This window comes from Phyllostomus hastatus, unplaced genomic scaffold, assembly GCF_019186645.2.
Source record: "Phyllostomus hastatus isolate PE091 unplaced genomic scaffold, TTU_PhHast_1.1 phas_contig_151, whole genome shotgun sequence".
In the NCBI taxonomy this organism is placed as follows: Eukaryota; Metazoa; Chordata; class Mammalia; order Chiroptera; family Phyllostomidae; genus Phyllostomus; species Phyllostomus hastatus.
In genome coordinates, this window is record NW_025333616.1 from 241,398 (window position 1) to 255,039 (window position 13,642).

At 56.4% G+C, this 13,642-nt stretch overlaps 2 protein-coding genes across 3 annotated transcripts; both read left to right on the forward strand.

The window, feature by feature from the left end:
- Positions 1-704: 704 nt before the first annotated feature.
- Positions 705-6,200, forward strand: CUNH19orf85 (chromosome unknown C19orf85 homolog). The gene is made up of 2 exons (XM_045830294.1): positions 705-877; positions 5,744-6,200. Exons 1-2 carry the CDS (start codon positions 705-707, stop codon positions 6,198-6,200), a joined length of 630 nt encoding a protein of 209 aa, XP_045686250.1.
- Positions 6,201-7,448: 1,248 nt separating this feature from the next.
- Positions 7,449-13,513, forward strand: ISOC2 (isochorismatase domain containing 2). Of its 2 annotated transcripts, none has more exons than XR_006784742.1 (6): positions 7,449-7,569; positions 10,474-10,611; positions 10,749-10,958; positions 11,154-11,351; positions 11,463-11,580; positions 13,097-13,513. XR_006784742.1 is itself a non-coding variant. In XM_045830325.1 (6 exons), exons 2-6 carry the CDS (start codon positions 10,477-10,479, stop codon positions 13,175-13,177), a joined length of 615 nt encoding a protein of 204 aa, XP_045686281.1. In that variant the 5' UTR covers positions 7,449-7,569; positions 10,474-10,476; the 3' UTR covers positions 13,178-13,513. The 2 variants fall into 2 exon arrangements, 1 of the variants encoding a protein (XP_045686281.1); XM_045830325.1 differs by having other exon boundaries at positions 11,281-11,351.
- Positions 13,514-13,642: the final 129 nt, after the last annotated feature.

Genomic DNA, 13,642 nt, shown 5'->3' on the forward strand with positions numbered 1-13,642 from the left:
GATCCCACCCCCTGAAGCCAATTCCCCCAGCCGGCTGGAGACCTTGAGCACAGTGAGCCCCTCCCGGAGCTTCAGTTTCCCCAGGACACTGGGCCTGCAGCAGCGGGAGGCAGCAGGGCACCACAGGGGTGCCTGCTCCACAGCGGAGGTTCCTGTGCTGTCTCCCCCTCCCTCCGAGCCTGCACCCAAACCCCCCTTGGCGCCCCCTCCAATTAAAGGTCCTTAACACTAGCTAACCGCTAACTGCAGCAGTTGACTCAGCTCCTGGCCTCCCCTCCCTGCCCAGGCCTTTGTCACCTTAATTGGCAATCTCCAGGCACTTTTCTCTGCCTCCCCACCCACACCACCCTGCCCCATATCCCAGGTCCAACTATGTGCTAATTGGGTCCCTGGGGGGGCACACAGAAAGCCCCCTCCCCTGCTTTCCTATATCAACCCCCCACCAACCACCCCTCAAACCCCCAAGTCCAGCTCCTGGGACATAGGGACCAGGAGGGCAGAGGAGGGATTCTGGGTCCTAATTTCCAGGGCCCTACCCCCTCTTCCGTCCAGAGTGATCCGCCCTTCCTACAGGCCATCCATCCTTGTTATGTTCTGCAGCCCTGAGCCCCCAGCCCTGGCTACTCCTCTCTCCTCACAGATTTGAGGGGTGCTTTCTGATCAGCAGGAATATAGTGGAAGGTTACCCCCAGATCACCCAGGCCATGCACCCTGGGGCCCCCACAGCCTCTGCAGTCTTCGAGCCCAGCCCACGAGAGCTGTGTGCCTTTGTGAGCGGGGCAGCTGCCCGCATGCTGCGCACCTTGCACCCCCGGCGGACCCGGCCCCCCAAAAGGAGACCCAACCACAGGAGGTTCCTGCACAACCAGATCTGCAGGTGAGGAGGGGACAGGAGTGGAAGGGGTGGGGAGGAGATGGGTCCTAGATCTGGGGGACATGGGGCCCAGACAGAACTGAGAGAAGTGGCCCCCAGGGCTGGATGCAGTCAACACACAGCATGCATGTATTAAGCACTGATGGTGTGCTGGCCCCCTGGGAGAACCGCCAGGGAACAAAGAGGAGCGCACTCCCTGTCTTCACGGGCACATGTCCAGCGGGGGGGGGGGGGGCAGGCGGTAAATGATCCATGTGACGCGGCAACGTGGGCGAACCTTGCAAACACGGTGCTGAGGGAAAGCAGCCAGACACCACGGCCACAGATGGTGGGTTCCCGTGTCTGCAACGTCCACAAAGGCCAGCCCAAAGACACAGCGAGCAGATCAAGGCCACAGAGGGTGGGTTCCCGTGTCTGCAGTGTCCACAAAGACCAGCCCACAGACGCAGCGAGCAGACCCAGGGCTGGTGGGGGCTGGGGAGGTGGTGGGAGTGACTGCTTGTGGGGAGGGGCTTCTTTTTGGGGTGATGAAAAGCTCAAACTAATAGAGGTGGTGGTTGCACAACATTGCGAATGTACTAAATGCCACTGAACTGTGCACGTTAAAATGGCTCATTTTAAGTCATCTGAATTTTACTTCGATTTTTAAAAATTATACGGTGTGCTAGAAGGTGGTATGTGCTGTGGAGGTGTGCCAGGGCAGGGCTGGCATTTTCGGGAAGGTGTTAGAAGGGAAGTTGCACTAAGTAGGTGTGATGTGGGAGCAGAGGCCTGGGGGACGGTGGGAAGCAGCCAGCAGGTGGCAGAGGGGAGGGCATCCCAGGCAGGGCCCCGCGGGTGCAAAGGCCTTCACACAGGCTGTTCCCTTTGCTGAGCAGTGCCATTCCCACAATATCTCTGGGAGTGTGAATAGGGGCCTCTGCTCTCTCGGACCTCTGCGCAGGCCTGTCCTGGCTCCCATGCTCCGCCCAGTCCCACCTGCGCTCTCCCCTCACCCTGTGACAGCAACCATTGCTCCTGCACTTGCTATATGCCAAGTACTCTGTGCTAAGGCCACAACAGAGGTGTTACTAAGGCTCCAACATGCCTGCACAGCAGGTTCTGCCTTTATCCTCAAGTTACAGACAGGAGAGCTCTGAGAGGGTTGATGCCTTGCCCAAGGCTACACAACCAGTGAGTGGATGCAACCCCAGGTAGTCTGAGTTCATGTTCTGTACCACTTTGTGATCCTGCCTGGAGACAGCACCTAGGGACTTAATGGTGATGATGATAGTGATGGTTATGATGATGGTGATGAAGATGGTGGTGAAGGTGATGGTGGTGATGATGGTGGTGATGGTGATGGTGGTGATGGTGATGATGATGGTGATGACCTAGTGGTGATGTGATGGTGGTAATGGTGATGATGGTGGTGATTATGGTGATGGTGGTGATGATGATGGTGGTGGTGGTGATGGTGGTGGTGGTGATGGTGATGATGGTGGTGATTATGGTGATGGTGGTGATGATGATGGTGGTGATGGTGGTGATTATGGTGATGGTGGTGATGATGATGGTGGTGATGGTGGTGGTGGTGATGATGATGTTGACAGTGATGGTGGTGATGGTGATGATGGTGATTGTGGTGATGGTGGTGATAGTGATGGTGGTGATAATAACAACAATTAGAGTAGCTAACACTCATCTGACACTTGATAAGTGTCAGGCAGCACTTTAGTATTAAATCATAATAGTCACTCACAGTGAGTATGAACTCATTAATCCCCCACAGCAACCCTACGACGTAAGTCGTAATCCTCATGCTTGAGTGAGAGAAGTGAGGCACAAAGAGGTGACGTGAGCTGCTCGAGGACCTGTTATCCCGTAAGCAGGTAGTCCCCCCAGCCAGCCCAGGACCTTGTCCCAGGAGGTCTAACAACCAAATGTGAACAAGTGGGAGCCTGGTCCAGCCTAACCCCTGCCCCCACACCACAACCTACTTCCACCAGGATGCCCAGCCCTGGCCACACCCAAAATGCTCCTGCCTACCACAGAAGAGGAAAACACGCATCTCCCCAAATAGGGCCTCCTAACTCCGCTTCAGCCCTCCTCAACAATGGCTCCAGGGCCCCTCCCCCTCTTCAGCACCCATCAGGGTTCCCTACACCCACCCAGTCTGGCCCCTGTGCTAATGCCAGCTGCCCACCTCCCAGGTTTCCAGTCCTCCCCCACTCACATTCCCTGCTCCCAGAGCCATCTTCTCTGCTGCACTACCAGACATCACCACTCCCTGTGCCTGGCTCTGCCACATGCTTCCCAGAGACCCAGCCCACCTGCCAGTGGCCTTGGGGACAGCTCGGACCACATACCCCTGGGCAGCCAGCTGAGCTTGGTCATAAATCCAGGTCAAAGGCAAGCTCTCCTCAGCATCTCCCTACCCACGGCCTCCTCCTCCCTTCAGGTTCCACAGGAGACCCCTCCCACTCATGCATATGGATTTCTGACATTTTCTTGTGAAACATTTCAAATCTACAGATAAGTCAAGGCAGCTGTCTGATGTGGGGGTCCTCAAAGGTGGTCTCCAGCCCAGCAGCATGACCTCTCGACATCTCCTGGGAACGTCTCAGAAATGCAGATTCTCAGACCCAGCTCGGACCTGCAGAAGCAGAAATTCAGGGGTCCAGGACCCTGTGTTTTCACAAACCCTCCAGGTGTTCTGTGGAGAACCATAACCTGACTGCCACTCACATACCATCACTTAGCTTCTAATGTCCATACTGTCTTAGCACCCTTCCTTCATCCAGGCTTTAAAAATAGTTCAGAGTGAATTGCAAATGTCATGACTCATCAGCTCTAACGTCATTTATGCGTAGTTTGTCGGAGGCCTTGAGAGCTTGTTGAGAGGTTCTAGCAGGGGAGCACAGCTACATGTATGCCCTTGACCAAAGACCGGTCCTCTCCTCTAGTTGGGAAGGTCGTCCTCTTCAACCGAGTGCGCAGCGTTGGAAGGGATGCACATGGATTGGTGAGGGAGGGAGGGGACGCCCACCTAGCTAGCCAGATCAGCCGAATCAACTCTGGCAATCAATGGCAAGACAGGTGTCGCAGCCTGATCGCCCTTACATCCATCGGAGGCCATATATAACATATAAGGTTGTGAATCCTCTCTTTCTCTCCCTCCCTTCTTCCCTCTCTCTCTCTCTCTCTCTCTCTTTCTCTCTCCCCCTCGCCCTCCATCTCTACCTAAACCTCCAGCTCTGGCTCCCTCTCCTCTCTCTCACTTAACCTGACCTCCCATTTCTCACCATTTTCCTTGGGGCACTCAGAGCATGTCACTCTCCTCCTTGGCATCAAAGACGGTGTCAGAGCTGCAGCTCTCACTGATTTACTTAAGAGCCGGATATATATTTTTTTCTCGTAATAAAATACACAGAACATAACATCCTCTACATTAACCATTTCAGGGAAGACTTCAGTGGCATTTTGTACATTCACAGTGTTTTGCAACTATCACCTCCATCCAGTTCCGGAACATTCTTATCACCCCCAGGGGAGACCCTGCACCCGTCATCAGTCCTTCTCCATCCCCCTCCCCCAGCTCCTGGCAAACACTGATCAGCTCTCTGTCTCCGGGGACTTGCCTGTTCTGGACATCTCCTGTGAGCAGAATTACACAGTATCAGACACGTTCTCACTGATGGGACCAACCCTCGCACCCAGGGACGGGGTGTGCCCTGCCCCAGGCCCGCTGCAGCTCCTTCCCATCAGCCACCCCCCAACTGCTCTCACTGTCCGGCGACTTAATCAGTTTCTGAACTTGGCATTCAGTTGGGTCACGTGGCTACTTACTGTGAGTCTTGCCACCTTGGCACACATTATGCTTGGACATTATTTTGCCAGAACTGTCGTAATCAAACAGCACAGACTGGGCGGCTTGAACAACAGGAACTTCTTGCTCTTGCACCACTTTGGAGGCCGGAAGTCTGAGACCCAGGTGTGGGCAGGTGTCAACAGTCCTCTTGTCCCCGTGTCCTCACACGGCTCTCCCTGTGTGTCCCAACACCAGTACTATCGGGTTAGGAGTCACCCTAGTAACGTCATGTTAACTTCAATCACCTCTTTGAAAACCCCATCTCGAAACACAATCACTTTCAGAAGTACTGGGGGTTAGGACGTCAACAGGTGAATTTCAGGGGGTCACAATCCATCCCCTCACAACTTGTGAAACCCATCGATATTGTCACTGAGGGGAGACCAGTGCGGGCATCCAGGTGGGAGGCGAGGGAGACACCAGCCAGGCGAGGGTGAAGGGGCTCCATGGGGAGCGGAGTTGAGAGCTAGGAGGAAGAAGAACCCATAGGTGTCCCTGTTACAGATGTACTCCTAGCCCACAGCAGGGTTTTTTTTTGTGCACATTTGCATGAAATTCCTTTTTAAAAAATATTTTTTTATTTATTTTCAGAGAGAGGGAACGGGAGGGAGAAAGAGAGAGAAACATCGGTCAGTTGCCTCTAGTGCCTCCAATTAGGGACCTGGCCCGCAACCCACACGTGAGCCCTGACCGGGAATCAAACCTGCAGCCTTTTGGTTTGCAGGACGACGCCGAACCCACGGAGCCACACCAGCCAGGGCAGAAATTAATTTTGAAATGCAACCTTTTCTTAGGACATTTTTTGCTTTATGTGTTGGAACGTGACCATAACCAATCTAAATGTCACAAATGTGCACAGTGCACAAATAGAATTGTCAGACTCAAGGAAAGGGACCCAGGGCCGGGAGAAGAGCACTGAAAAGAAAAATGAGGAGGGCAAGAAGGGACAAAGCACTTCTGAGGTGAAGGACGTGGGGGACTCCTTTGAGGTCACCCAGCTAATGTCCATCTCTCCACAGGCAGTTTGCCAAGATTGAGGCCGACACCCAGCGCCTGGCCCTGTCCATCCTGTCCCAAGAGGCTCCTCCCCAGAGACCTTCGCCCCAAAGAGCACCCCGACCACCTCCATCCCCCTTCCTGGGGGTGGCCCATGCTGTGGCCCCCACCGAGGCACCTCATCCGGGCCCCAGCCTAAGCCTCGCTGTGCTGGATGCCTCCACCCTGGACCTCTTTGATGACATTGTACTCACCCCAGAACATCCCTCAGGGCTGTATGACCTGCCCCATCATGCACTCGGCCAGCCAGGCTTCAGGCAGGCCCAACATTCCTATGGTCCTCTGCCCCTGACCCTGCATGCCCTGGGGGGAGGGGAAGAGCTCTTGGCTTCTGAGGAGGCCTGGGGGGGCAGGTGGGAGATGCCTTGTGTCCACCATTTTCAGGGGATCCCAGAGGGCTGGGGGACCTGCTTCCTGTGACTGCCAATCACAACCCAGCTCAGGCCAGGACAAACCAGAGGCGCCCCCATGACAGCTCTCTAGCCCCCACCCTCTGCCAGGAGCCCCCTTCCACTCCTCTCCTGGCAACTTCTGGGAAAGTGACCTAAGCCCAGACTCCCATGGGAGACCAGGACCTCACTTCTGCCTCTTCCAGGCAGGACCCCTCTCTCCCTCCTCTACATTCTCCCTTCTTTCTTCGCAGCCCCATCTCCTCAGGAGTCCTCGCTCTAGCTGTGCTTGCGTGGCTCATTGCTGCCTAATGTCTGGTCTCATTTCATTTATTCTCAAAGGTGCATTGAGCATCTACTATGTGCTGAGGATTCAACGGTGAATAAAATAGACAAGGTCTCTGCCTTTGTGGAGTTCACATTTGGGGGGAGGCAGGTCAGGGCACTGCCCTGACAATAAATGAGTACATCCATCCATTTTTAAGTGCAAGATAAATTTCCATCTTCAGATTGGAATTGGTGCTGTGAAAAAGATAAAACGGTGACCTTACTAAGTGGCTACTTAACACTGGGTGTTCAGGGAAGGCCTTGAAAGACAAAAACGAAGCCGTGTGAAGGTCTGGGGCTCCAGGCAGAGGAAACCCACATGCAAAGGCCCTGGAGTGGATCCCTGGGGAGCAGCAGCCAAGGTCAGCGTGGCTGGAGTGGTACCAGGTGACAGATGAGGTCGGCGAGGTTAACAAAGGCAAACCGTGAATTGGGGAGTAGTTTGGATTTTATTCCAAGAATGATAGGAAGTTCTCTTCTGTCTCTGTCAACCCCATTTCCAAGCACAAAGTCTACACCCTATGAACACCATCCTAGAAGGCAGGTGCTGTACAGCTGGGGAAACTGAGGCTGCAGAGATTGGAGTGGAGGGGACCTAAGCTCCAGTCTTCATCGCGCCTTTAACCTTAACTGGAAAGTGCTTCTTGGGTCGCTGTTAACTTTCGGACCGGCCAAAAGGGCCAGGGTTGGAATCCAGGCCCTCCCCTGCCTGGATTCCCCTGCCATGGGCACGGCCCCTCCCTCCCCGTAGCGGACTCAGCTGTCCGTTTGTACGGTGCTCCGCCTTCTCTGCTCCCACCGCTCCGCTCCGCCCAGCCCGCCACTCACGCCCTCTGCCGCCACTCATTGGTCTGAAAAGCCTCCTTCCGCATTGGGGCGGAGCAGCGGCGCTTGCGGATTGGCTGGGAACGGGGGCAGGGCAGAGCTGGGCGAGCGCCGATTGGGCGGCTCGGCCGAGTCAGCGCCGCTGGACCGCGTGGGGTTGGGCCGCGAGTCGTAACACTGCCTAACAGTGACCCGGGGCCGGGAACCGGGTGGGAGGTCGTGAGCGGCGCAAGCCTGGGCTCTGAAAGGTGAGTGACACCGGACTCACCTGCGGAGGGGGCGGGCTGGGATCGAACTCAGAGCCTTCCGGATAAGGTCCGCCCTGACACTGAGGGAACCAGCCTTCCCGCCCCGCCGTTGGGGGAGTTGACGTTGTGGGACGTCCTGCGCCCAGGTCACACAGCCAGGGGCGGGACTCCTGCCGGGCCCACGCAACTAGCTTGCCAGGGACTGGGACCCTCCGCGTGTCGTCCTCGTGCTCCCCGCGTCACGGGCCAGGTTTCCCCGCGTCCCTGCAGGGTAGGTGGGTTTGACCCCCATGACTCCGAGGGAGAAATCGAGGCCCAGACAGAGAGTGAAACTTGGCCAAGGTTACACAGCTAGGAAGTCCGGCCTGCTGGGCTGGGTCCCCCGAGGCCACGGGGGGATCTAAGGATCCCCACCCACCCTTCTAGGTTGCACCCCCCATCGGGCCGCCTCTCCTCCAAGGACTTTGGGCTCGCTCCACCTGGAGATCCGTTCTGGACTCTTCCCATCACTCCCCCAGGGCACCCCCAAGTCTGTCTCCAGCCCAGACCTCCTCCCGACATTCACACTCCCCTTTGCCTAGTTTTTCTTCTCCCAAAACCCAGTTTCCCTGTCCAGGTCCCTAGTTAAACCCCAATACCTGCCACCTGTGGACCAGAAATCTGGGGGTGGGGGGTGTCTTCCTCCTTTCCCTTCCCGGGTAGCCAGTTCCACCCGCTGCCTGAATCTCTTGGTCGTGCCCCCTCCTCCCTGTGCCTGAACTGGAGCCCAGGTCTCACCCTTGCCCCGTGGACCCCATCCCCAGCTTCCCCACTCCCACCCCCAGCCTTAGCCTCCAGGCCAGCCTCACAGCAGCCTCCCCATTTTATTTTACATGGTGAAGAGTTTTAATGGACGTATACAAAACATGCAAGAAAAGGTACACATCACAGATAACACAACTCAAAATAACTCTTCACAAAGTAAATGCTCTGCTGTAACCATTATCCAAATCCAGAAGTCAAACATCCCCCACACCCCAGAAGCCTTGTACCCCTTTGTCAGTGCCCTCCCAAGGATAACTATTATCATAACTCTAAAAAAAATATTTTATTTGTTTTTAGAGAGATGGGAAGGAGAAAGAGAGAAACATCAATGTGTGGTTGCCTCTTGCATGCCCCCTACTGGGTCCTGACCTACAACCCAGGCATATGCTCTGACTGGGAATTAAACCGGTGACCATTTGGTTCACAGGCCAGCACTCAATCCCCTGAGACACACCAGCCAGGGCCCATTGTCCTAATTTAAATGCCACAGGCAGGTTTGCTGGGTTCCACCTTTATGCAGATCTCATTGCACTGATTCCTGACTACCCGACCTGTTCCACACTGAACAACATTCAACAGGAACAGAAAGCACACAGTGAAAATCAGACCTCACACGTTGTCCTTCAGTGACCTGTTCCCAGCCTGGAGTCCCTGCTGCTTTGGTACCGGCCGGAGAGTGCAAATATAGATAGCTGCAATGCACACACTTTGTTTCCTTCTTTTGGGGGTGCAAATGGGAGCACTGCTATACACAGTGTTCTGTGCTTTTCCCCCCAGCTGTTAACACCTTTTGAACACCTTTCCATATTGTTATTTAAAGAGTCTCCTTGTAACTTTTCCTGGCTGCAAAGAATTCCATGGCATGGATATACCATGACTTACATAACCAGTCCCCTAACCTCGGGCGCTTTGCTTTACTCTGGGTGGAGGGAGCCGCGTGGGCAAAGGCCCTGAGGTGGACCATGGCCAGGCAGCAGCTGCAGTGGTCCCCAGCGTTGGGGAGGCGGTGAGACAAGGCAGTGATGGGGTCAGCTTTGTCTCCTCGGAAAGATTGTTCCCTCGCCCTGTCCACTTCCTCTGGGAGACCTCTCCTAACCCTGCCTAGACAGATCGGGTTCCCTAGCAATCGCCATGTGAAAGTGCACTTCAGCGACATCAGAGTGCCCTCACGACGTGCCACCATAACGCTGTCCAGTTCCAGAATGCTTTCTTCTCCTCAAGCGTTAAGCAGTCCCTGCTCCGTCCCACTGTGCCACCCCAGCCCCCTGACCACCAGTGCAGTGGAGTGACCACCTGTCTAGTGTCTCTGTGGGCTTGACCACTGTGGCGGGTGGAACACATGGACTCGTACGTCGTGTGGCTTTTAGTGACGGGCCTCTCCCAGAGCACGTGTTAAAGCCCATCCACGATGTAGCGTGTGTCGGCGCCTCCTTCCTTTCCGAGGCTGAACACTGCCCCATCAGGCTTTCTCTCTAAGACCTGGAAGGGAGTTCAGTGGGCTGTTCACATCTGGTTAAACTAGAGGTTCAGAGGCCAAGAGTGGGACTGACTTGCAAGCTCCCAGAGCATGGATGCGCTGCCCGGTCGGGCTGTGAGGAGGGAGGAGGCACGGCCCAGGAAAGCTCAGCTGTTTTTCCCTCAGAAATCACATCCCACTCCCTGTGTTACTGGCAAGGGGCCTTTGGGCAGGTCACATCACTGCTCAAGCCTCAGCTTCCCCCTGGGGACAGGGTGAGGGTCACAGTTGGAGCCTGAGATGTGATGGAATAGTCGGTAACAGAGATGGCAGATATCCATATGCCTTTCCAGAAAGGAGAAGGCTTCCTTCCCAGGGCTCTAGAGGAGCAAGGCTGGGGTCCCGGGGATGAACAGGGTCAGAGGAGACTTCCTGGAAATGTGACTTCCCGGCTGAATAGGACACATTAAGAAAGAAGTGTGTCCCAGACCTGGGGGACAGCGGGTGTGAAGTCTGCACATGGGAAGATGGGGGTTCAGAGGGCCCTCCAGGATCTGAGTGCTTAGACCCTGGAGCTGCAGAGAAACCACACACACCTCTGCCTGACCCTGACCCTGACCCTTGGCCCCTCTGTCCACTCTCAGGACATGGCTGCCGTAAAGCCCAGCCTGGGCCGAGTCCTCCCCAGATCGTCCATGCTTTTCCTGTGCGACATGCAGGAGAAGTTCCGCCACATCGCTTACTTCCCCCAGATCGTCTCTGTGGCCGCCCGCATGCTCAAGGTACAGGACCCTCCTCCCTCAGGCCAGGGGTTCAGCACCCTCCACTCTCAGACCAGGGGCCTAGCCCTCTTTTCCCTCAGACTGGGGGTCCAGCCTCCAACGGGCTCGGGACTTTGTGTGCCCCCACCCCCACACAGGTGGCCCGGCTGCTGGAGGTGCCAGCCGTGCTGACAGAGCAGTACCCACAAGGCCTGGGCCCCACAGTGCCTGAGCTGGGGGCCGAGGGCCTGCGGCCAGTGCCCAAGACCTGCTTTAGCATGGTGCCCGTGGTGCGGCAGGAGCTGGACGCGCGGCCTCAGGTGCGCTCTGTGCTCCTTTGTGGCATCGAGACACAGGCCTGCATCATGGTGAGACCCCCAACTGACCCCTGGAAAACCCCACCCTCACCTGGGATCTCCCCATCCTAAAAAGGACATCCTTTCCTGACTCAGAACCCTTGATCCTCCCAGCATGACACCCTTCCTGACCCATGACGCCCTCCAAACATGACAATGATCCTCACTCAGGACCCCTCTCTACCTGGGATGCTCATCCTGCCCTAGGATCCTGTTGTACCCAGGGGGTTCTGCCCAGACCTGAGCCTCCCACATCCCCGTCGCAGCATCCCAGTCCCTCACCTGGGACCCCTGTTCTTGTCGGGAGTTGGCCCTGACCTCTTTCTGCCCCCAGAACACAGCCCTGGACCTCCTGGACCTGGGGTTGCAGGTCCATGTGGTGGTGGACGCCTGCTCCTCCCGCAGGTGAGAGGGTCCCACAAGGGGTGGGTGCACGTGATGTGGACGGGGCGCCCGGGAAGGCCCAGGGGTCTGGTGTTGGGGGACCATGGCACTGACACCCTTCTCCCCCTGCAGCCAGGTGGACCGCCTAGTGGCACTAGCCCGGATGCGGCAGAGCGGTGCCTTCCTCTCCACCAGTGAAGGGCTCATTTTGCAGCTTGTGGGTGATGCTGCGCACCCCCAGTTCAAGGAGGTACTGGCCCTCATCCCCCACCTCCCACACACCTGCAAATGTCTCCTTAGCACCCACCACGGCTTTGCAGTATACATCCGGGAACACAGAAGGCTGCTTCCTCCAGAGGGGGCTAATTTCTCACGGGGAGACACCCTGTCAACCATAAATCAATGACAGAAGCTGAAGGCAGACAGTAGGAATGGAGAGAGGGGTAAAGCAGGGAGGTGTTTGCATGGGGTGGCCTGGGAGGCCTCCTGGGAGAAGGTGACTCTGGAGTGAAGCAAGACCTGGAGGGAGCCAGGCAGACATGGGAAAGAACAGGCCAGCAGAAGCCCTGTAGATGGGGCCTCTGGACCCCTCCTCCCTCCCCTCCTCCAGTCTCTGGCACTCAGACCTAGCCTCCAAGCCCACCACCCAGTGGCTCTCCTAGTACCCAGGTCTGACCAGGGAGTTCCCACTGTTGCACACCCTTGGCCTGCAGGATCACAGGACATGCCCGAATTTGATATTCTGGCCCTCTGAGCTCTGCCCTCTTCTCTCCTCTCAGTTCTGTTGAGCCTTTATTGAGCACCTACTATGTGCCAGCCACTGTGGTGAGTCCTGGGGCAATAGCAAAGCCAGTCAGTATTCCATTACACATTGTGGCCTGGAGCTGGGAAGGGAATGACCAGAGGGTGTGAGAAATGAGATAATAAGCAACAGGGAAGACCCTCCGGGGGCTGGCCTTGAAGTGCACACCTGCGGGGAGAAACAGCCATCCATCCAAAACAGTGTTCCTGGCAGAGAGACCAGCTGGGGCAGAGGCCTGGCAGTGGGACTGAACCTGCTTCATTCCAGAAACTGTAACAAGAAACCCTGAGTGCTGGGTGCCTTTGGAGGAGCGGAGGCAGGGAGAAAGCAGGCCATGTGTCCCCAAAGATGTGGGATTTTAACAAGGGGCAGCCATGGGGACTTGTGCAGGGTGCTGGCCACAGTCAGGTCTGCAGTTGGGCAGGTGTCAGGAATGAGGGACACCAGGGTGCATGCAGTTGGGGTGCAGGCCCTTCTTATCTGTGTTTACTTTCTGGAGGCAATCATGGGGCTCCCTGATGGACACAATGTGGGGCTTCAGGAGAATGCACCCAGAGAGGGGCTTCGGGTTGTCACCTACTGACAGGCTGAATTACAAGTCTGGGGGGTCAAATGGAGGCCAACATGTAAGAGGCAGTTGGACAAATGAGTGTAGAGTTGAGGGGCAAGGTGTGGATTTGGGAATTGGGGGATGGGAGAGTTGAGATGACTTAAAGCCCCAGGACAGAGCCCAGCACTCTTAGTAGCCCAAGCCAGCAAAACAGACCAAGATGGCAAGTGATCAGGAGCTAAGTCAGGTGGGTATGGTGCAAGGGAAGGCCCAGGAAAAGTTCTTAGAAGAGGGAGTTGGTTTGGGCATTTGCTGTCAAGAGGGAAAGGGAGCTGAAGAGGAAGAAATGTCCCTCAAATACGCCTTGGACATGGGGACCCTGGACACTGCCTGACCCCCCTCCTCCCTGTACAGATCCAGAAGATCATCAAGGAGCCCGTCCCAGACAGCGGGCTGCTCGGCTTCTTCCAGGGCCAGAACCCCCTCTTCCGCTGAACTCCTACTCTGCCTTGAGGGGGAGATCTCCATTCCTCCTGTCACTGAGGCCTCTGTGGAAGTGCCTTCCCCCCATCCTTGGATCCCAAGAGTGGTGCAATCCACCGGGAGTACCGCCCCCTCGGGAGGGGAGGCGGGTGCTGCCTTACCATTGGGCAACAGCTCCCGGAAATGCAAATGTTACTTTGGGAGCTGGATGACCATTGGTGAGGCTGGGCTGGAGGCGGGGCTCGGCCCCGGGCCACTTCACGCGGGTGGGAAAAGGAGGGGGAGGGAGTGTCACAGACTGTGTGGGACCCAGACTCGAAGAATAAACTGATGTAGCTGTGGACTGAACCATTCTTGGATTTGGGGGGTACCCCGGGGGCGACTTGGGGCTGTGGGGGGGGGGGCAGAAGCAGGGTCCCCAGCAGGTGGGGAGGGGGAGGTGCCTCCAAGCCGGCGCGAGGCAAATGCGAGGACTGG

Coding starts and splice junctions, on each gene's coding strand:
- CUNH19orf85 (XM_045830294.1), top strand. CDS start 705: ATGCACCCTGGGGCCCCCACAGCCTCTGCAGTCTTCGAGCCCAGCCCA. Junction 878..5,743: donor CTGCACAACCAGATCTGCAG/GTGAGGAGGGGA, acceptor ATCTCTCCACAG/GCAGTTTGCCAAGATTGAGG.
- ISOC2 (XM_045830325.1), top strand. CDS start 10,477: ATGGCTGCCGTAAAGCCCAGCCTGGGCCGAGTCCTCCCCAGATCGTCC. Junction 11,352..11,462: donor GACGCCTGCTCCTCCCGCAG/GTGAGAGGGTCC, acceptor CTCCCCCTGCAG/CCAGGTGGACCGCCTAGTGG. Junction 11,581..13,096: donor CGCACCCCCAGTTCAAGGAG/GTACTGGCCCTC, acceptor CTCCCTGTACAG/ATCCAGAAGATCATCAAGGA.